Source organism: Mustela nigripes, chromosome 11 (genome assembly GCF_022355385.1).
Source record: "Mustela nigripes isolate SB6536 chromosome 11, MUSNIG.SB6536, whole genome shotgun sequence".
In the NCBI taxonomy this organism is placed as follows: domain Eukaryota; kingdom Metazoa; phylum Chordata; class Mammalia; order Carnivora; family Mustelidae; genus Mustela; species Mustela nigripes.
The window spans coordinates 22,198,505-22,220,830 of NC_081567.1; the positions used below are offsets into that span (position 1 = coordinate 22,198,505).

Consider the following 22,326-nt stretch of genomic DNA (forward strand, 5'->3'; position numbering starts at 1 on the left):
GATTTATTTATTTATTTATTTATTTGACAGAGATCACAAGTAGGCAGAGAGAGAAAAAGAGAGGAGGAAGCAGACTCCCTGCTGAGCAGAGAGCCCGATGTGGGGCTCAATCCCAGGACCCTGGGATCATGACCTGAGCCGAAGGCAGAGGCTTTAATCTACTGAACCACCCCCCAGGCGCCCTTATGCCATGTTTTTAAAAAAAGATTTTATTTGTTAGAGTGAGAGAGTACAAGCAGGGGGGAGTGGCAGAGCAAGAGACTACAAGCAGGGTGAGCAGCAGAGAGAGAGGGAGAAGCAGGCTCCCTGCTGATCCAGGAGCCCGATGTGGGACTCATTCCCAGGACACTGGGACCACGACCTGGGCTGAAGGTAGATGCTTAACCAACTAAGCCACCCAGGCACCCCATACCACATTAAAAAATTTTTTTTTCTTTGTTTATTTACTTATCTCTATGCTCGATGTGGGGCTTGAACTCAATAACCCCAACCAAGATCAAGAGTCACATGCTTCTCTGATGGAGCCAGCCAGGCACTGTGATATACCACATTTTCTTTCTCTATTCATCAGTTGATGAGCACTATTAGGGTTTTCACTTTAGGGCTGTCATGAAAAACAATGATACGAACATTCCTGGATGAGTGACCATAATGCTTTCAATTCACCTGGGCACGTACCTAGAAGCAGAATTGCTGGGGCATATGGTAATTCTGTGTTTAACTTTGTGAGGAACTGCCAGACTGTTTTCAAAGTATCTGAGCCATTCTACTGTGATGTATGAGGGCTTTGGTTTCTCCTTACCAACACTTGTTACTGTTTGTTTTTATTATCTTCGTGTGAAGTGGTATGTCATTGTGGTTCTGATTTGCATTTCCCTAATAACTAATGATGTGAACATCTTTTTGCATGCTTATTGGCCATTTATGTGTCTGATTTGGGGAAATGTCTATTCAGATCCTGTGTCCATTTTAACAGATGGTCATTTTTCTATTGTTGAGTTATAAGAATTTTTTTTTTTTTACAATTTTATTTTTAAGTAATTTCAAGGGACTCCTGGGTGGCTCAGTTGGTTAAACGTCTCCATTCGATTCAGATCATGATCTTGGGGTCCTGGGATTGAGCCCCATGTTGAGCTCACTGCTCAGCAAGGAGCCTGTTTCGCCTTCTCCCAGTGACCACCCCCCGCCCCCTGACCCCATCAAATTAATTAAAAAAAAAAAATCTTTAATCTCTACACCCAGCATGGGACTTAAATTTACAACCCCGAGATCAAAGGAGATCAGAAGTCTCATGCCCTATAAACTAGCTAGCCAGTGCCATATAAGGGTTCTTTATATATTCTAGATACAAGTCCTTTATTAGATACATGATTTACAAATATTTTCTCCCACTCAATGGGTTGCCTTTTTTCTTGATGTTGTCCCTTGAAGCACAAAAGTTTAAAATTTTGTGATATCCAATTTACCATCTTAACCAATTCTGAGTGTATATTTCAGTGACATTAACTACATTTTCATAGTGTTGTGCAAATGTCACCACCATTGGTCTCCACAGCTCTTCTCATCTTACAAAATTGAAACTCGGTACCTGTTAAAAAACAACTCCCCATTCTTCCATCCTCTCAACTCCTGGCAACCAGTATACTGCTTTCTTTCTCTGTGAATTTAACTGTTCTAGGTGCCTTATATGGGTGGGATTGTGCAATTTTTGTCCTTTTGTGACTAACTTACTTCCCTTAGTATAATGTCCCCAAGGTTCATCTATGTTGTAGTGCATCAGACAATTGATTTTTTTTTTTTTTAAGAGAGTGTGTGTGCGCTCTCACATGGTGGGTTGGGGGGCGTAGGGGATAGGCAGAGGGAGAGAGAATCCTAAGCAGACTTCCACACTCAGCGTGGAGCCCAGTGCAGGGCTTGATCTCATGGCTAAGAGATCATGACCTGGGCTGAAATCAAGAGTTGGATGCTTAACTGACTGAGCCACCCATGTGCCCCAATCAGTTGATCTTGGTCCTGTATCCTGCAGCTGTGCCAAACTTGTTTATTATTTCTTGTAGTCAGTGTGTGTGTGTATTCTTTAGTACTCTCCCTCTATAACACTGTATCATCAGCAAATAGAGATGGTTTTACAATTTCCTTTCCAATCTTGATGCCTTTTTTTGTGTTTTTCTTGCTCAGTTTTTCTGAATGGAACCTACTGTACAGTGTTGACTAGAAATGGCAAGAGCAGACATTCTTGTCTCAATTCTCATCTTGGAGGAAAAGCTTTCAATTTCAGCTGTTACGTGTGTTGTGATCTGTGGGCTTTTGTCGATGGCCTTTATCAGGTTAAGGAAGTTTCCTGCTATTTCTAGTTTGAGTGTTTTTGTCTTGTCATGAAAGGGTGGATTTTGTCAAATGCTTTTTCTGTATCTAGTGAGATCATGTAGTTTCAGTCCTTTGTTCTGTTAATATGTTGTAGTATATTGATTTTCATATGTTAAACCAACCTTGAATTCCTGGAGTAAATCTCCTTTGAGCATGGTCATTAGTTCTGTTTATATGTTGCTAGTTCAATTTATTAGTCTTCTGTTGAAGATTTTGGTGTCTGATTCATAAGAGTTTGGTCAGGAGTTTTGATATCTTTGTCTTTTTTTGGTACCTGGTACTTGGTTTTGTCTGGTTTGGAATCTGGGGTCTTGAATTGTTCTGGCATCTACCTTATTCTTTGTTATGTTATAATAATTGTTCTTATGTATTGAGTTCTGTTTTCATTTTTGCTTTTTAATGTTAATTTTTTCCAGCTTTATATGTATATAATTGACAACTCACCCCCCCCTTGCCCCCCAGTGGTCCATGCATTGCCCTTGTGTGCTGTTTTTTTGTTTTGTTTTGTTTTTTAAAGATACTGGAATCTGTGTGTAAGTTGAAGGTGTAGAGTGTGCTGATACGATATGTTTATGTATTGCGGTGTGATTACCGCTATAGTGTTAGCTAACACCTCTGTCATGTCACATAATTAGCATTCCTTTTTGGTGAGAACATTTGAGATCTAGTCTTTTAGCAACTTTGAAGTATATAATAGTTTTGTTGGCTGTGATCACTATTCTATTCATTAGATTTCTAGAACTTACTCCTATTCTAGTTGCAAGTTTGTATACTGTGACAGCATCTCCCCAGTTCTTCCATTCCATACCCCTGGTAACCACTGTTCTACTTTGTTTCTACAAGTTCATCTTTTTTTATATTCCATGTATAAGTGATACACAGTATTTGTCTTTCTCTGTCTGACTGACTTCACTTAGCACAGTGCCCTAAAGGCCCATCCAGGTTGTCGGAAATGGCAGAATTTCCTTCTTCCTTGGTTGAATAATACTCCATCATGTGTAGAGACACACAACATAGACACATTGTGCCACATCTACATCATTCACTGGTGGACACTTGCGCTGTTTCCATATCTTGGCTATTGTGAATCATGGGGCAGTCAGCATGGAAGTGCAGATAACCTTTTTGATACCTTGGTTTTATTTCCTTTGGTTGTATACCCAGAAGTGGAATTACTGGCTCACTGGTAGTTGTATCTTTAATTTTTTTGAGGAACCTTCAAACTGTTTTCTGTAATTGGTTCACCAGTGTACATTCCCAGCAGTGCACACTGGGTTCCTTTTCTGTGTCCTCACCAGCACTTGTTATCTTTTGTCTTCTTGATGATAGCCACTCAAAGAACTGCATCAGTTCTGTTTTCTACTGTAGGTTCTCCCTTCATTTGGAACCTTTGTGCCCTAACCTTAGCTTTGGAGCAGTGTTTTGTACTAACAAAGTCTTGTAGCTAACAATGAGTGTATACCTTATATACATCTGTTAAGCACTTTCTCTGCATTACTTAATTTAATTTTCACAACAGCCCTGGGGAGGAGGTACAGTTTGAGACTTATTATAAACGAGGAGATGGAGGCTTAAGAGAAATAAGGTGCTTACACAAGTAGGTATTGGAGACTGAAGTAGCATGGTCCTTAACCAGAATGTGGGTAAAAGTAAGAGTGAAAAGAATGCCTCTTTGGTGGTTGGTGATAGAGTTATTAGAGTGCTAGTAAAAGCATAGAAGCAGGAATTTGATTGCAGTGCGCAATGCTGGGGTGTACAATACAAGTAGAACTGGTTTTCGCCCTCAGAGCAGCAATTAGTCCTATTTGGAAGAGTGAGATTAACATCTGAAATAATTAGAAAATGAACATTGTTTAATGAGAGGTGAAGGGTGAAGCTTGTGGGAGTTGGAAAGAATCATGAAGGAGCTGGTAATTAACTTAAGCCTCAAAAGAAGAGTAGAATTTAGGAGGGTAGGTTAGCAAACCAGGTTTTGGGTCAGCCTTACCATTACCTTGTACCTACCGTACAAGTCATTTAGACCTTCTGATCTTTGGCTTCTAAGCGTCAAATAGCAGTAACATCAGTTCTGTGTGTCATCCTTCAGCTTCCAATGGATAATCTCTCAGAGCACTTGCAAACTACAGAGTGCTTCTGTCACTGTGGACGGTATCTGTTCTGTTTCTAATCTCACCCAACTGTCCTCAACCTAAGCATTTTATTTTATTTTATTTTATTTTGTTTTATTTTAAGATTTTCTTTATTTGACAGAGAGAGACAGTGAGAGGGGACACAAGGGGCAGAGGGAGAGGGAGAAGCAGGCTTCTTGCTGAGCAGGGAGCCCGGTGCGGGTCTTGTTCCCTGGACCCTGGGAACATGACCTGAGCTGAGGGCAGACATTTTACGATTGAGCCACCCATTGCCCCTCTAAGCTTTTTAATTTTTTTAAAGATTTTATTTATTCATTTTTAAAAATATTTTATTTATTTGACAGAGAGAGAGAGATCACAAGTAGGCAGAGAGGCAGGCAGAGAGAGAGGAGAAAGCAGGCTCCCCGCTGAGTAGAAAGCCTGATGTGGGGCTCGATCCCAGGATGATGACCTGGGCTGAAGGCAGAGGCTTAACCCACTGAGCCTCCCAGGTGCCCGGTAAGCTTTTAATTTTAAAATAATTAAGATTTAGAGAAATTTTGCAAGAACAGAGCAAAGAATTCCTGAATAGCCTTCACCTGTATTGCTCAGATGCTTGCATTCAAACACGTTTGCTTTATCATTCTCTCTTGTTACATACAAGAAAAAACCAGTAATTTTTTTTCTGGATCCTTTTAGAATGACCTGAAAGCATGATGTTCCTTTAGCCCTAAAAACTTTTAAATAGTTATTTCCTAAAATCAAAGACTTTTTTTTTTTAAGTAGGTTGCCAACACAGGGCTTGAACTCACGATCCTGAGATGGAGACCTGGGCTGAAGTCAGATATTTAACTGGCTGAGCCACCCACCCAGGCACCCCAAAGACATTTCCTTAGTAACTACAGTACCATTATCAAAATTGGCAAAGTAATATTGGTACAGTCTTAATAGTAAAGCTATAGATCTTACTCAAATTTTGCCAGTTATTTCAATAATGCCTTTTAGAGTAAATCAGAAAACTTTTTCTTGTTAGAGATTCAGTTCAGGAATACAGGTTGCTTGTGGTTTTCACGTTCGTTTAGTCACCTGCATTCTGGAAATTTCTCTGTTTTTGCAGATCTTGGTATTATTTAGAGTCCAGGCTAGTCATTCTGCAGGATGTCTCTCAGTTCATATTTGTGTGATGTTTCCTCTCTCTCTCTTTTTTTTTTTAAACAAAATGATTTTTAATATTGTTGCTTTGTAAGAACCAGTCCCAAATCCAGTGATCCTTCTAAAACTTCCTCTCTAATATTCACATGGGCCAGACACCCAGCCCTAGATATTTGTTACAAGTCAAGGCCCAAAGGGATGATGCTGGCCGATCTCACTTGACTTCAAAGGGCCAATGACACTTTCCACAGGTTGCTGTTTGGGGCTTTAGTCCTTGTTCACAGAATATGCCTTTATGAACCTCCTGCCAGATGGGGCAAGAAGGAACCAAAGCAAGGAGACAAGGATGGGGTACTGTGAATGTCCAGGGGGCTTTGGGGTACAATGTGCCTCTTGTGGGGCTGTCAGGAAAACCCACACACAGATTCCAACCCAAGGCCTGCTCCCTGGACTGCGCAGCTGCTCTGTTTCAGAGTGAGCTGGGAACAGAACATGCCCCCCAGGACAGATAGTCCTTTCTTACTGAGATGGCAAGTCAGCAGCACACATTAGGACCAACACCTTTGTTCTTGGCTTTCCGGTGCATCCATGACCGAAACCCCACCACGGACATGGCAGCTTAAAGCTGCAGAAACGGACCCTCCCCCAGCTCTGGAGGCCGGAAGCTGTTGTGATGTTCCCTCTCAACTGGGTTCAGGTTATGCATTTTTGGCAGGAGTAGCGCAGAACATGTGTGTGTTAGCTCACGTGTCCTATCAGGAGGTGCGTGGTGTTCATTTGTCACATTACCGATGATGATAACTGCAGTTACTTGGTTAAGGCCTTAATAAGTCAGGTTTGTAACCATAAAATTCAGATTTTTGCTTTTGTAATTAATAATTATTGTTGGGGGAACTTAGAGACTGTGTAAAATACCTTGCTTTTCGTCAGGATTTTTGCCTGAATCAATGGATCACCAAATAGTGACTTTTCAGGGCTGTCATTCTTTCTACATTAGTTGATGTTCTGCCTCAAGATCTTTCCCTTTACCCTGTTTGTTCATCCATCCGTCCATTTGTTAATATCAGGAAGGACTCATAGAGTCTTATATTATTCTATTCAATGGGTTGTAATCGTTTATTTGCCTTATTTTGTTGCTTAGATAATGGGGCCAGTGGAAGCCTCCTTTACACAAACCTCTTCTTTTTGAAGAGATCCAGACTCTACATCTGATAAGTCACTGCTGTCTCTGTCCTATTTTTCCCTTCATTCTTTTTTTTTAAAGATTTAATTAATTAATTAATTTATTATTTATTTATTTATTTATTTATTTATTTTAAGATTTTATTTATTTATTTGACAGACAGAGATCACAAGTAGGAAGAGAGGCAGGCAGAGAGAGAGGAAGGGAAACAGACTCCCTGCTGAGCAGAGAGCCCGATGCGGGACTCGATCCCAGGACCCTGAGATCATGACCTGAGCCGAAGGCAGCGGCTTAACCCACTGAGCCACCCAGGCGCCCCAGAAAGATTTAATTTATTTATTTGACAGACAGAGATCACAAGTAGGCAGAGAGACAGGCAGAGAGAGGAAGGGAAACAGGCTCCCCACTGAGCAGAGAGCCTGACTCGGAGCTCAATCCCAGGACCCCAGGATCACAACCTGAGCCAAAGACAGAGGCCTTAACCCACTAAATCACCCAGGGGTCCCTGTTTTCCCTTCATTCTTAAGAGGAAGGTATGCTGACTCTTCGCTACCACCCATGCCCCCACAGCTAAGCTTTTGGTCTGTGCTTTATGGTTCAAAATCCAGTAGTATCTGTAAATACACAGTGTTGCTGCCGTTCTTGCGCCCCACATTCCTGTCACGAACAGGTGTTGTTATTTATGTGTGTTTCCAGCATTATGCAAACACAAAACGTGGGGATACATATTTTTCTCTCTTGCTTCCTCTTAACACAAAACATAGTATATGAACCTTAGTTTTCTTCCAATTAACTGCAGGCCTTCAGATCCTTTCCTACCAGAACACGGACGGTCGTCTCTGTTTTATAGTTGCATACTATTCCACGCATCACTTACTGAACTCCTTCAGCATTTGTGGAAATTACACTGGCCGTGATTGGAAACTGGCCTCTCTTGTGCCACCCGCCCTGCCACTTTCTCCAGTACTTTTATTCCCTGACCCCTTTTCTACCTGCAAATAAGTACTAGTCGTCTTTATATGTAAGACTTCATTTTTACTCTGTTTTCTTCATATCACTGCCAGAGGTTTTGAAAAACTTCTCCAAACCCCTGATTTCATTCTTGCCTATTTTTGCTGCAGCCAGGTTTCCCTCTCTACCATGTGGCGAGATCATAGTTTTGACGGTTACCGGTGGCTTTGTGCTGTGGGGTGCTAGACTGGCTTTGGTGATTAATTTACGTGTAGGAGGATGAGAAGGACGAAAAGAGAAGGGAGGGTTGGCAAGCGGCTCAAAAAGAGGAAGCAGGAAGGCTGGGAGAAAGAGTGTAAGGGGAAAGTAGGAGAAGAGCATTTTTGGCAGAAGATGTGAAATGTATTTTCATAACCCGCTTGTTGCATACAGCTGGCTCCTGCCTGTGATGAGCAGCCTTATGGTAAGTTGCTGACTGATAGACTAGTTGGGCCCTCTGGAACGCTGTCCTAGGTCTTCTGTTTCATAAAACAAGCAATAACTCCTTGTCGCATTACTGTATAATCAGTTTTAACAGGAGAACCTCCATTTTAAAATGTTTACTTTCTAAAATCTGGAATTGCCATTAATCTACCTCTCCTATCATTCTTCTTACTACTGTCAGCTTTTCCAGTTTCTCATGATTACCTTGGTGTTACTCTTGATTTTCATTTCCGCTTCAGTCTGCCATTTTGGCGTAGAGCATCGCACCTTTACTCTAATTATTGCAGCAGCTTTCTTACCGTGTTTAGCAACGTATGTCCAACTTCACGGAGCTCTTCATCCCTTGTTCTTCCCTGTCAGTCCTGCTCCCTGAAATCACCATGCTGACAAGTCTCCCTGCTTTGGTGGTGTCCGTGCCCTTCTGTGCTCCCTTGCCTGAAAAGGCCCACCTCACTGTAGAAGATTCTTCTTTAAGATCCTTCAAGATCAGCTTCTTTTACTGCTCCTTGAAGCCTTCCATAGCTCTAACAGCTCATGTGCATGTTTTATTTTCCTAAACTTGCTTTACAGCCTCCACCAAATGATTACTTGTTTCCTTATTTCAGGTGTGTTTAAGTTGTTTCTATAAAATTATAGCTTAAAATTATGTTTCCTAAGAAAAAAATAATAAAATAAAATTGTGTTTTCTGCTTAGGTTCTCCCAGTCCGCAGAGACTGCTTGGCTTGCAGGAATTCCTTAATGACTGAGCCACCCAGGTGCCCCGCCTTATAGGAATTCCTAAGCCAGTATTATTATTTTATTGGCTAAACACTGTGGAGGTTATCACTAAATAATTTTGGATACAGAGTCACCTCATCCAGGTACCTTGAGGGTCTGCTTCCCTACTGTACTGTGGAAAATGGGTACTTTGTAATGGGATTTTCTTCTTGTTTTTCTAACAAATGATACACTGATCTGAATATTGACTTTCTTTTGACTCAGAAATATGTCCTAGAGATCTTTCCCTGTAAACTCATGTTTGTCAGGTGGTCCCCAAGACCACCCTCAGGTTTGATGATTCCCCGGGATTCAGCATACAGTTATACTCATGACCATGATGTATTTCATCAAAAGTATCAGCAAAGGGAAAGGGCACATTGGACAAATTCCAGAGGAAAGTAGGTGCAAGTTGCCAAGAGTTCTCTCCCTGTCATGTCGCACAGGACATGCTTAATTGGTCTAGTGTCAAATTATGACAACATGTGTAAAATGTCTACCAGGAAAGCTCATTAGAAATTCAGTGCCCAAGGTTTCTATTAGGGGCCAGTCACGTGTGCACCCTCTGTCTAACAGGTACTAAAATTCCAGATTCCCAAAAGGAAAGGTTTTCAACATAAACTGTATTGTTCGTACAGTTTACCCTTACCAGTTAGGGAATGGTGGGAACCTCTCTGAAGTCCAGCTTCCTTCATACCAGTCGAGGGCCAGCCTTTCTAAGGATCGCAGTCTTAGACCTGCTGTTAACTCTTCTGCACACCATGGACATCTACAAAATCCCTTCCATTTCTTAAACTACTGTAGGATTCCATGGTATGAGTGCATTATGCTCTGATAACTTTTCTCTACTGACTGGCTTTTAGGCTATTTTGCAGTATCTATTTTTGTACAATTTCTTTTTTATGGGCTTTGATTGGAATTAATGGATCATAACATAGTCACATTTGAGAATCTGCTATTAGATACTTCCAAATTCTTCAACAGTGAGCTTCATTAGTCCATACTTCAGCATTTTACAAGAGTACTCTTTGGAAGTGATTACTTTTAACGATAGTCATGTTGGGGATATAGAAAAACTGACCCATCAAGCATCAGGAAGAGCAAGACAAGGATGGGCATTCTAGATCCCAGATGTGTCCTGCTGCCATCATGGGCCCTTGCCTTCCCCATTTCTTTTCCAGCTCCCAGGACTCTGGTTCTGACACACTTTTGTTTCTTCCTCTGTCTCTAATCTCCCATCTTGTTGCCTTTAATTACTTGTGTGGAGGCTTGTAATTTTTTATCTTTTAGTGTGGAAAATTTCAAACATATGCATTAGAAGAGAACAGAATCAGGAAGATAAATGGACCCATTACCCAGTTTCAGCAATTGCCAACATTTTGTTAATCATGTTGCATTTTTCTCTTTCTGTTTTTTGGAGCCATGGGGTGGGGCCTGGATAGTGAAAGCAAATCCTGGATATTATGGTGTTTTCATAAACATTGCTTTAGTACTAATTTACAAAAGTAACATACACGTAACACAACATTTCAAATTAAGATATACTTTTTTTTTTTTTTTTTAATTTATTTAAGTAATCCCTACACCCAGCATGGGATGCGAACTCACTACCCTGAGATCAGGAGTTGTATGTTCTTCTGACTTAGCCAGCCAGGAGCCCCTGACTTGCACTTTTTAAAAAACATAATAATTTCTTTAAGTAGTTGGTCCAGTTGTGAGGTTACTCTGCTATTCCTAGTTTAGGTGAGTGTTTCCTCGTGTCTTTATCTAAATTTGTATAAAGTTCACATACATATACAGAAAGCTTGAAAAAACTATGGGATAACATGTTCACATTTTTGCAATATGCTTTTCTTATTTTAAATAAGGAATATTCCTGGGGCTCCTGGTTGGCTGAGTCGGTGGAGTATGTGACTCTTGATCTTGGGGTTGTGGGTTTGAGCCCCATGCTGAGTGTAGTGGTAACTTAATAGTAAAATCTTTAAAAAATTTTTAAAGATTTAGTAAAATAGTAAAATTTTTAAAAAAAATTTATAAAAAGGAACTTGTTTTCTTATCAATAAACAAATCAGTTCCTTTTCAATACAACATGCTATGCTATGCCATAGAAGAATCATTTCTTTATTGATGGACATTCTGTTTTTCTGCTTTCCAGCCCTTGTGGACATTGCAGTGAAGTATGATGGGCACATGGCCTTGCGTTCTAGGGATTTATTGCTGTCAGATAACATTCTGCAGAATGGGGTGGCTGGCTAGAATGTGTATAAATTCAGTTGTTAAAATTCTTGCCACAGTACTTCCCAACAAATTGTAGTAGTTTTCCACTGGCAGTGTAAAATGTGAGAAAGAACCTTTTAACTCTCATTGTTGCCAGATATTATTACTCTTGAACATTTTACCAGTAAAATTAGTTAAAAAAAAAAAAAAAGAAGAAGAAAAAGAAAAAGGGTATAACATTATAGTTTCACCTTTTTTTTTTTTTTAAGATTTTATTTGTCTGACGCAGAGATCACAAGTAGGCAGAGAGAGAGGGGGAACAGGCTCCCCGCTGAGCAGAGAGTCTGATGCGGGGCTTGATCCCAGGACCCTGAAATCATGACCTGAGCCAAAGGCAGAGGCTTAACCCACTGAGCCACCCAGGTGCCCTATAGTTTCATCTTTTAATCTGCATTTATCAAAAAGAAAAACTAGCAGTGTCTTTAAAAAATAGTATTTTTTTTTTAAATTATTAATTTTCTAAAGGTTTTATTTATTTGACAGAGCACAAGTAGGGGGAGTAGCAGGCAGGGAGAGGGAGAAGCCAAAAGAAAATCTTTACTATTTTACTAAATCCTTGCTGAGCAGAGAGCCCCATGGGGGGCTCCATTCCAGGACCCTGGGATCATGACCTGAACCGAGGGCAGTCGCTTAACCGACTGAGCCAACCAGGCGCCCCACAAGTAGTATTTAGAATTTGGTTTATACTAACAAATGTAAGCTTGGTTCACTACTAGAAAATCCATCAATACAGTTAATCACATTAGCCATCAAAAGATGGAAATCATTTAACCATTTCAGTTGCCACAGGCAAGAAATCTAACAAAATATAGCATGCACCCATGACCAAATCTCCCAGCAAACGAGAAACTGAGAATAGTCTTTTACTTTTTAAATATTAAAACCTACTTATTTAATATTAATGCTTGAAAAATTTTTAAATATTTAATTATTTTTAAAGATTTTACTTATTTATTTGAGAGAGAGCGCGCGCGAGCACAAGCCGGGGGTGGGGGTAGAGGGAGAAGCAGACTACCCACCCGGTGAGGACCCTGACACTGGGACTTGATCACAGGACCCTGAGATCATGACCTGAGCTGAAGGCAGGTACTTAAACTACTGAGCCCCGCAGGCTCCCCAAATATTTCATTTTTCAATGCTATCATTCACAGATGAATCAGAAATGAAAGTATGTGAAAAGGTTTGTACAGTGAGAGCCTTCCTCCCATCCGCCACCGGCCTAGTTCCTCCCTTCTCCTCCCCACAGTTACTGTTTGTTCTTAGGTGTTCCTTCACAGTCATTTTGTACACATACAGGGAAACGAGGGTGCATATCCTCTCTCTCGCTTTTTACACAGACCATAGCATACTGTGTAGGCCATAGCATACTGTGTACTCTGTCATGCACCTGGCATTTCCATGATGAGTTTTCCCTCGAGGACACATTTTTGCTCGTTTCTGGTACCATTCGAGCTTTCCTATTTCTCTCTTTTTTTAAGCTGTTGAACTCCTCAGATGTGGGACCTTACAGCCATTTGCTAGTTGTATCTCCCACAGACATTCACGAAATAAATGTTGTAGTTAAGTGCACTCTCTCTCTCTTTGTTTTTTTAAGATTTTATTTATTTATTTGACAGAGACACAGCAAGAGAGGGAACACAAGCAGGGGGAGTTGAAGAGGGAGAAGCAGGCCTCCCACTGAGCAGGGAGCCCGACGCAGGGCTCTATCCCAGAATCCTGGGATCATGACCTGAGCCAAAGGCAGACACTTAATGACTGAGCCAGTTGCTCTTTTAAAGATTTTATTTATTTATTTGACAGACAGAGAACACAAGTAGGCAGAGAGGCAGGCAGAGAGAGAGAGAGAGAAGCAGGCTCTACTCTGAGCAAAGAGCCCGATGTGGGGCTCGATCCCAGGACCCTGGGGTCATGACCAGAGCCGAAGGCAGAGGCTTTAACCCACTGAGCTACCCAGGCGCCCCTGCAGTTGCTCTTTTAAAGATCACTAGTACCTGATTCCCTCTTCAGACCAGTCGGGTTCAGTCTTTGTCTTTGATTTTTTTTTTTTTTCCGGTTCTTGCTCCTGTCACACAGCCATGATTCTTGAAAATCTAATACTTTGTCTTTCCTGCTGTACATTTTAAGTGTTCTTATAAAAGGTAGAAGGATATAAGGAAAGGATTGTGGAGGCATACAGTCTGGGGAAAAGGTACATTGTAAGGAAGAAGATAAAGCAGTTAATCTGTCTAAGGCCAAAGGATTTATTCTCTGTGTCTCCTAAAAGGAGCTAGTACTTTACTGTGGGAGGTTTCATGCTCTAGAGGAAAGACCAGGACATTGAGAGCCTTGATTTGAATTTTATCTCTACCCTGTACTAGCTGTATGACCTTGGACAATTAATTTCGCTTTCCTGTGGTTCAGTCTCTTCATCAGTAAACGGGTAACATCTTTATCACTTTTTTTTTTTTAATTTATTTATTTGTCAGAGAGAGAGAGAGAGCTCGTGAGTTCAGGCAATCAGAGTGGCAGGCAGAGGCAGAGGGAGAAGCAGGCTCCCCGCCAAGAAAGGAGCCCAATGTGGGACTCGATCCCAGAACACCGGGATCATGAGCTGAACCGAAGGCAGCTGCCCAACTGACTAAGTCACCCAGGCGTCCCACATCTTTATCGCTTTTTAAAAAGTGATAGTAAAATGGGAAAATATACATAAAGTGCCCAACATAGTCACTGGCATTTATTTATTTATTCATTCATTCATTTATTTATTTATAGAGGGAGAGAAAGGGGTGAGGGTGGGGAGGAGTAGAGAGAATCTTATTTTTCATTTTTTTAAAAGATTTTATTTATTTATTTGACAGAGAGAAATCACAAGTAGATGGATAGGCAGGGAGAGAGAGAGAGAGAGAGAGAGGTAAGCAGGCTCCCTGCCGAGCAGAGAGCCCGATGCGGGACTCGATCCCAGGACCCTGAGATCATGACCTGAGCCGAAGGCAGAGGCTTAACCCACTGAGCCACCCAGGCGCCCCTTATTTTTTATTTTTTAAGATTTTTATTTTTTTATTTGACAGAGAGAGACACAGCAAGAGAGGGAACACAGCAGGGGGAGTGGGAGGTGGAGAAACAGGCTTCCCCTGGAGCAGGGAGCCTGATGTGGGGCTCGATCTCAGAACTCTAGGATCATGACCTTAGCCGAAGGCACACACTTAGCGTCTGAGCCACCCAGGCGCTCCTGCAGAGAGAGCCTTAAGCAGGCTCTACGTTCAGCACAGAGCCTGAAACCCAGGCCTTGATCTCACAACCCTGAGATCATGACCTGGGCTGAAATCAGGAGTTGGACGCTTAACTGACTGAGCCACCCACACATTCTTAATCACTGACATTTTAATCACTTTAAAGTTTGTTCTCGTTCCTAGGTCCAGGACTTGCAGAATTGGGTACCCAATTCAAGGAATGAATGATTGCTGACTGGAATGTTGTCTTTGTGGAGCGTATGGCAAATATGATGGACCATTTAGACCTATCAGATCCATCAGCCCTTTCTTTTTCATAGATATGTAAATGATAGAGTCAGATGTCTTAAATGAATCTACTAGCATATAAATCCTGAAAGCCAGCGTTTGGGCACAGGTGGTATATTTATATATTTTTCCACTTAACTTTCTGAAGGAGAAGATGTGGGTCAGGTATGGTCAGTTGGCGGTGGTGACAGTGCTAAAGAACCAAACTTGCTGCTGTGCTTAGAGTATCAGCTGATACTGTAATAGTTCCTTGAGAGCTAATGTATTACATCTTTTAACTACTAAAGCCACCATTTTGGGCTAGGAAAATACTTGCTAACCTCATCAAAAAGCCTTCAGAATGAAATTTGAGGAGAGAGAAAAATTCCAGGTAAATAGTAAGGGAGCATGCCATAGGGTAGAATTATAGAGACAGAAAATAAGATCCGATCAAGGACCTGTGTCTAATCACAGGAGGACACGGAGAACAAACGCTGAAGATTCCTGATGTTTCTGTATCATAAGTGCCCATAAATCTTGACCAAAGTAAAGGCAGTCATGGATCCCACTGAGAACTGGTGAGAGGAGTTTTTAACTAGGCATTGAGTGCTTACTAGAGACTCTGTTAACTAAGCACCTTCATTTAATCCTAACAAAAGTGGTGCAAAGTAGAAGTACAGAAATTAATCTCCAGTTTTTTTTTTTGTTTTTTTTTTTTTTTTAAAGATTTTACTTATTATTTATTTGACAGAGAGAGAAATCACAAGTAGGCGGAGAGTCAGGCAGAGAGAGAGAGAGAAGCAGGCTCCCGCTGAGCAAAGAGCCCGATGCGGGGCTCGATCCCAGGACACTGAGATCATGACCTGAGCCGAAGGCAGCGGCTTAATCCACTGAGCCACCCAGGCGCCCCTAATCTCCAGTTTTAAGGAGGGCACTGAGGCTGTAGAAGGTTAAGTAGTTAGAGCTAGTAATCTGCTTTTGATGGATGACATGACAATGATACAAGTTCATTTGTTTACTAATTTTACTCTTAATCATATGTGTGGCTAGCTCGGTCCCGGACTTACCCAGGATTACAGTGTGAGCGAGCTTGCTCACTCTCCTTGCCTCCCTCACACAGAAGAGGGGAGAATGAGTCATGGTTGTGGTTGGCGTGAGTCTGTTTTGCTACTCTGTTAGCCACATGGCAGTCCTACTTGGAACAAAATGACAAGGGAGTATAGCAACAATTATCTCCTTCCAGCTTCTCACTGACTTCAGCAGTCACATACTCAACCTTGCAGGATCACCGGCAGTCATCCATGATGTCACTCGGTTTGTTTTTCACTGCCTACCTGTGTGCCTCTCCGTCAGCAAGCCAGCTTCGAGTGGGATCTCATTGAGCTCCACCTTGTGGCATCCCTTGCAGTTTCCCCTGTGTTTGCTTGTCTTTCCCATTTTCTCTTCTGCATCCCCAATGCCATCTGCTTTTCAGCCTTGGTAAATTATTTGCAGTTCCCCAAATGTCTGGTTCATGTTCCTTGAACCTTGCCTTGTCTGTCTGTTATTTATAATGTTCCCTCTGGGAAGCTGCCTTGCTTCCTCAGGGCAGTTAGAAATTTTCTCTTTGTCTGTTGATTTTCATCAAGTATCTGATTTTTGGTTGTCTGTTGATATTGTGGATGAAGGTTTAGGTTCTTGAATCTAGGGTTATTAATGTAGGTAACTGAAGTGAGTCTCCCCTTAACTTTTCTTCGAAGTTTCCTCATTCCTTAGAGGCTCTACCTTGACCAGAAAGGCTGGGACTGAGTTCTGTGTCTGAGAAGTATGGTGATTGGCAGGCTTTAGTCTAGGGTGTGATGGAGGAGAATGGTGGTAGTTTCCAATAAAGAGGACTTGATCTGGGGCACCAGACCTCTTGCAGGAGCCCTGCCTGCCTCCTGCCTAGGTTTTGTTTCTTTAGAGAGTGTTTCTTTGGTTTTAGGCAGGATTCAAGTGTAGCTGCTGTGTGTAGCCATGTAGTCTTGGGGATGGAAAGTGGCTAGGAGGAGTTGAATAGCTGTGGCCTTTCTATTCCTTCGGCAGTCTTTTTGCTCCGTGTCTATTTCTGCTCTCCTAGCTCTGTTGGAGCCTCTCTAGAGCTCTGCCAGAGGGTGGCACATACATCCATTCAAGACTTTTCTTGTGTTTATTCTTGGGTTGTAGCTTTCTTTGCTCTTGATTATGCCTCAGCTGGGAAGAGATGTATATTACCTTGTTTCCTTTCATTTCAGTGAGGTGGAGTGGAAAAGAAGAGGCAGACCCATTTACTCAGCCTGTCTATCATTTTGAAATCCTGAACCAGGGGTTCTGTTGACAACTTTCAGCATTTGTTATTTTAAGAATTGAAACAAACTTATATAATGAGTGTATTATTGATTCCCATGTACTGAAAGAATAGTTTGGAATATTTATGGGCTATGAAATTACAGTAAAGCTGAACTACATGATCTTTTTATGAATAACTTGTGTTTAAAAAATAGTTAAGCTTTTTAGGGCAAGGAAAGCCAACAGTACCCCAGATACCTGGGCAGAGAGGATGGTGGGGAGGTCTGAGGCATTGCTACTAGCTGCTGATTGATAGTTGGGGCCAGAAGCAAGGTAACTCTGGCTCACACAGTGTTTACATTCTAGAATCAGAGAGTATAGCTTGTTTCCCAGAGTAAAATTTGCTAATTTTAGGTTGTCTTCCATGACATAACATGAAGCTCAAAGCTCTGCTACTTTGACTTCCTAAAGCAGAGTACTAAGTAGTGTCTCCAGAGTTAGATGGAGGTTGCAAGCTGGGTTTTATTTTGATGAATGATAGAGTAATTTGCCATGTCTTCTAATAAGAGTGAAAATGAATCTGTATGCAACATTATTTTTATTTCTTAATACATTTTGGGAACGTTAATTGCAACTGTGTGGTTCAGGGATTTAGTGCAAGAAGAAGAACAGTTGATGGAAGAAAAGAAAAAGAAAAAAGACGACAAGAAAAAGAAGGAAGCTGCTCAAAAGAAGGTAGTATATATGTATCAACTATCTATGTTAAGCGGTCTAAACAGATTTAAAAAGAAAACTACTCTAATTGGAGTTTTTAAAAGCATTTGATTGAATGTTTTAATTTCAGTGGAGATTCAGTTTAATATTTAATGTTTTTGATTATGCGTATATAGTAACTTTTGCCAAGTATATACAATTTAATGCATAGTTATTTAATCTTGCCGGTAGTTTTTTCAAAGGTAAGTGGTTTATACAGGTCTTTATCTTTCAATCAGCTCTTCCTAGGTTTTCATAATATATGCATCTCTCTATATGTGAGAAGAGCGAGCAATTTGCAGCTGCATTGAAATCTGGCTCTCCCACAGGGCGTGCTACATGGTGTGTCCTTCAGCTTTGTTTAGCCTTTCTGGGCCTTAGTTTCCTTATGTTTTGTCAGAGGAGAATTTAATTAAACGAGATAACGTAATACACATAATGCACGTAATAGGAAATAAAGTGTCCGTTTCCCTTCTACTTTCTGTTTAGTACCTGGGCTGATTTCAAGAATTTGCTGCTTACAGTAAGATATTTGAAAATAAGCCTAAGACATAATTTGCTGCGGAAGATCTCTAGCCCCATCCACTGTCAGAAACTGTTAACCAAAACAGTACAAATCATAGAAAAGGAAAGATTATGTTCATAATTATAAAGTTTTTTTGTTTTTGTTTTTTTATAAATTAACAATCCTGATGACAGTGCTGGGCACTCATCTCCTACTGTATCAACATTTCAAGGACCTTAAAAATGTTCTAAATGACCCAGTGAATTCACTGTTCCACTTCTGTATCAATGGCAGTTCTGACTTTAATTTCTGACCTACACTTCTTATGTGCCAGGCGCTGTATTACAGCTGTACACTTTTCTTCACATTATTTAATAGGGAAAAACACAGCGTCCAAATCTGTGGTAGGTGGGGAGCTGTTGAAGACAGGGAACTGCTTGACTCAGCCTGGAGTGGGACCATCGGAAGGGAAAATTTTCTTAGAGTAGAAATTAGCCAAGTGAACAAGGAGTGGAATAGAAAGGGATTCCACGCAGAGTAAAATCCGCAGCCTCCGCAGCCGGCGCCACAGCCTTACAGGAGTATGGGTTTTGATTGGTGGGAGTGGGACGCCGAGGGCAGAAGTGTCAGGATGAGACTGCAGAGGATTGGTGTTGGCCGTGGACTCTTCTCCTGGTTTCAGCCATTGAGTGTTGGGGAAAACACCAAAGACATTTCAGTAGACTGGTGTAAAAGTTTGTGCTTGGGAATGTATGTCTTAGCAAGACGTGGGCTTGAATTGGAAGAGGTAGAAATTAGAGGCTCAGATGCTGGTGCAGGGACCGGCAAGAACCCACAGAGTTTGTTGGGAGAGTGTGAAGGGGGAGTGACTTCCGTTGATGCTTCCATTTCAGATTGAGTGACAGGAGTACATCTTGGGAGGAGTTAACCAGGTAAGGGAATAGAAAGGGATAAAGAAAATTTCCTCCTGGAGTGCTGAGCTGACAGCGTGACCAGCAAGTACTTACAGCGTGGGAGGTGGGGGGCACTGGACGATCGTAAGGGTAGAGGTGATAGGTGGCCCTAGCCTTTAGCCTTTTGCTTGCTCTCAGGAGTGACTGGGAGGGATGCATTGTCATAGTCAGGGTCTAGAATAGGTTTCTAGTATAGAGTTTTGGCACTGATGATGCCATAGACCTTTGTCAGAGGCATGTTGGTACAGGCTGGTCTTTGCAGTGTGATCAGTCTTTAGCTGGGATTTGTGGTGCAGAAAAAATTGTATCCTCTGTAAGTTAAGGTTGGGGGAGGCTTATGAAACTCTTGGTCTGTGCTGTGAAGGCGATTTACTGACTGAAGAGAGCTTCTAAGAAACTTCAGAGACTTGTTGAAGAAGATGCTTAGGTGTACTTTATGTAGAAACGGTGGGTGGTTTGGCAAGCATCTGAGTGTTGTGTTAGCCGGTTGATCCTTGCTTCTAAGGAATTCCGTATGTAGCTTGAAAGTTAGGATGTCTGCGAAAGGCTAGAGAAGAAGCCTAAGGTACTATATAATGAAGTCTGTTTATTTAGGATTTACCCTATTTACTGAGAAAGTTTTGAGAAAGGGAGGTCATTGCTCAAATGATTTCTTTAAAAGTTACATTTTTAAAATGTGTGATGTGAGTAAATTTTTTAAGGTTGTAACATACACCAATAATGGCTGTAATTGCCAAGGTTTGTCTTTATATTTTCTGATAACTAAATCTCTGACTCACCAAGTCAGTGTCTTTAACATGTGAATGATGACTTTGTGCCATTTAGCCTCGCACCAGATCTGAAATGACAGCTTTTTATACTCTCCCACTCCAACTCTGCCTCACCCGGTTCCAGTCTCTCACCTTAACCATGTCCTACTGGAATCATCACAGAGGCTTAGGGATAACGGGGAGTGTTTTCTTCTTTTGCTAGATCCTGTGTATCCTTTAGACACAGGAATATTTAACCACTGAACACAATATATATATTTTTTTTATTTTTTAAAGATTTTATTTACTTGTTTGAGAGAGAGCAAGCACAAATTGGGGTGGGGAGGGACAGAAGGAGAAGCAGACTCTCAGCTGAGCAGGGAGCTGCCTGTGGGGCTCCATCCCCTGACCCTGAGATCATGACCTGAGCTATAGGCAGAGGCTTAACTGACAGAGCCACCCAGGCACCCTGGCCACTGAACACAATATAAAGGAAGTTTAATGCCTCTGATAAATATTAAGTGTAGTAGAGTAGACTGCTACTGTAAATAAGAGTGTTCTTCAAATTGCAAATAATCAGCTTACAACTGAATTTGAGTAACACACTTTGGTGTAGCAAGGACAGCTGGTATTTCTATAGGTTGTTACCAAATAGCTATTAAAAAAACAAAACAAGAAAGAATCCCAAGGTGGCACACTTACAGCCCATATGAAAGATTGTGAGTCACAAGAGTTTTAAGACAAGTTTCCTCAGGCTTGTTTTTTGTCTGTAGTAGGAGCCAGCAGGTGTATGCGGGTAGGTGGCAGACATCTACATAAGACAGGTAGGCAGGCCCATTTATACGAATGTTGGAACATAAACTCACTACAGTAAAAACAATCTGCAGGTTTCATGTAATGTATGCACATGTTAAAAACCTATATATTTTTATTCCTGAAAAATATTTCAGGTAACTATCTGTTCTGATCTATTCATTTTAGATAGAAAGAAGTCAAGCATTAACATAAGTTGAAGAGGCCAACCAAACCATGGTTTGGTTTTGTCAGGGTGACAGAACTAGGAATAGGATGGGAAGCTGATTAGACCCCAACCACCCACCCTGCCCGGCACTTTTCCAAAATTAGGTGCCATGCCATGGTGTTGTCCTTTGTACTTTTTTTTTTTTTTTTAAGATTTTGTTTTTGAGTAATCTCTACACTGCATCTAGGGATTGATTTTACAACACCAAGATTCAGAGTCGCACATTCCACCAACTGAGCCAGCTGGGTGCCCCTGTCTATTCTTTATACTTTCTGCTTTAGTTTTCACAACCTAAAGGTGAACTTTTTTTTTTTTTTTTAAAGATTTTATTTATTTGTCAGAGAGAGAGAGAGGGAGACCGAGCGAGCACAGGCAGACAGAATGGCAGGCAGAGGCAGAGGGAGAAGCAGGCTCCCTGCCGAGCAAGGAGCCCGATGTGGGACTCGATCCCCGGACGCTGGGATCATGACCTGAGCCGAAGGCAGCCGCTTAACCAACTGAGCCACCCAGGCGTCCCCTAAAGGTGAACTTTAAAGCCACAAATAATATTACCGTGGTAATTTCTGTAAGGCATTTAACAAGTCTTTTTTCTGTGTGTACAGAAGCGTGGTCCCTAGTAGCCACTTTGTATTTTTTTAAGGAATTCATATTCAGATCACAGGTTATTTTCTGTTTTAAATAAAAACCAGGTAGCACAGCTCCTTCTATAAATGATGAGACACCAGTGAGGCTCATTGTAATGTTTTTACTCTGGTAGTTTTTTGTCTCAAATATAAATTTCAAGTATCTAAATTCCTCTTTGAAGAAATTTTACATGAAAATTACAGGCTTTTCATTATATTTCAGCCGGGGCACATCTCTCACAATGAGATCAGTGACTGGACGGCTTTATTTTTAGTTCTGTGTTTTGAAAAGCTTTCTATTTCATATCTAAGAGGTCTGTTTACTTATCTCCTAATTCCAGGGCTTACGAAATAATTTGTTACAGTATGGGAATGTAGTTTCTGCACTTAAAAAGGGCAACAGAGGGGGCGCCTGGGTGGCTCAGTGGGTTAGGCCGCTGCCTTCGGCTCAGGTCATGATCTCAGAGTCCTGGGATCGAGTCCCACATCGGGCTCCCTGCAAAAACTCAATAAGTAATGGTTTCAGAAACCCCAAATGCCATTTTTTGTATTGAATCAAGACACCTTCTAGAACTTGTATACAAATAGACCTCAAAAATGTTACTTGAGGGGCGCCTGGGTGGCTCAGTGGGTTAGGCCGCTGCCTTCGGCTCAGGTCATGATCTCAGAGTCCTGGGATCGA

General features: G+C 41.4%; 1 protein-coding gene across 9 annotated transcripts in view; it reads left to right on the forward strand.

Moving 5' to 3' along the window:
• The window catches only part of TNRC6A (trinucleotide repeat containing adaptor 6A), a 104,955-nt gene that overhangs the window by 9,149 nt on the left and 73,480 nt on the right, over positions 1–22,326 (forward strand). For 8 of the 9 annotated variants that reach the window (XR_009407010.1, XM_059415148.1, XM_059415151.1 and 5 more), the window contains exon 3: positions 17,688–17,775. Coding sequence is in view for 8 of the 9 variants with exons in the window: in XM_059415148.1 (XP_059271131.1) it covers positions 17,688–17,775 (88 nt within the window). In the remaining variant the exon portion in view is untranslated. Of the gene's footprint in view, positions 1–8,962; positions 9,106–17,687; positions 17,776–22,326 lie in introns of those variants that run through there. The other variant, XM_059415152.1, reaches the window with a different exon arrangement.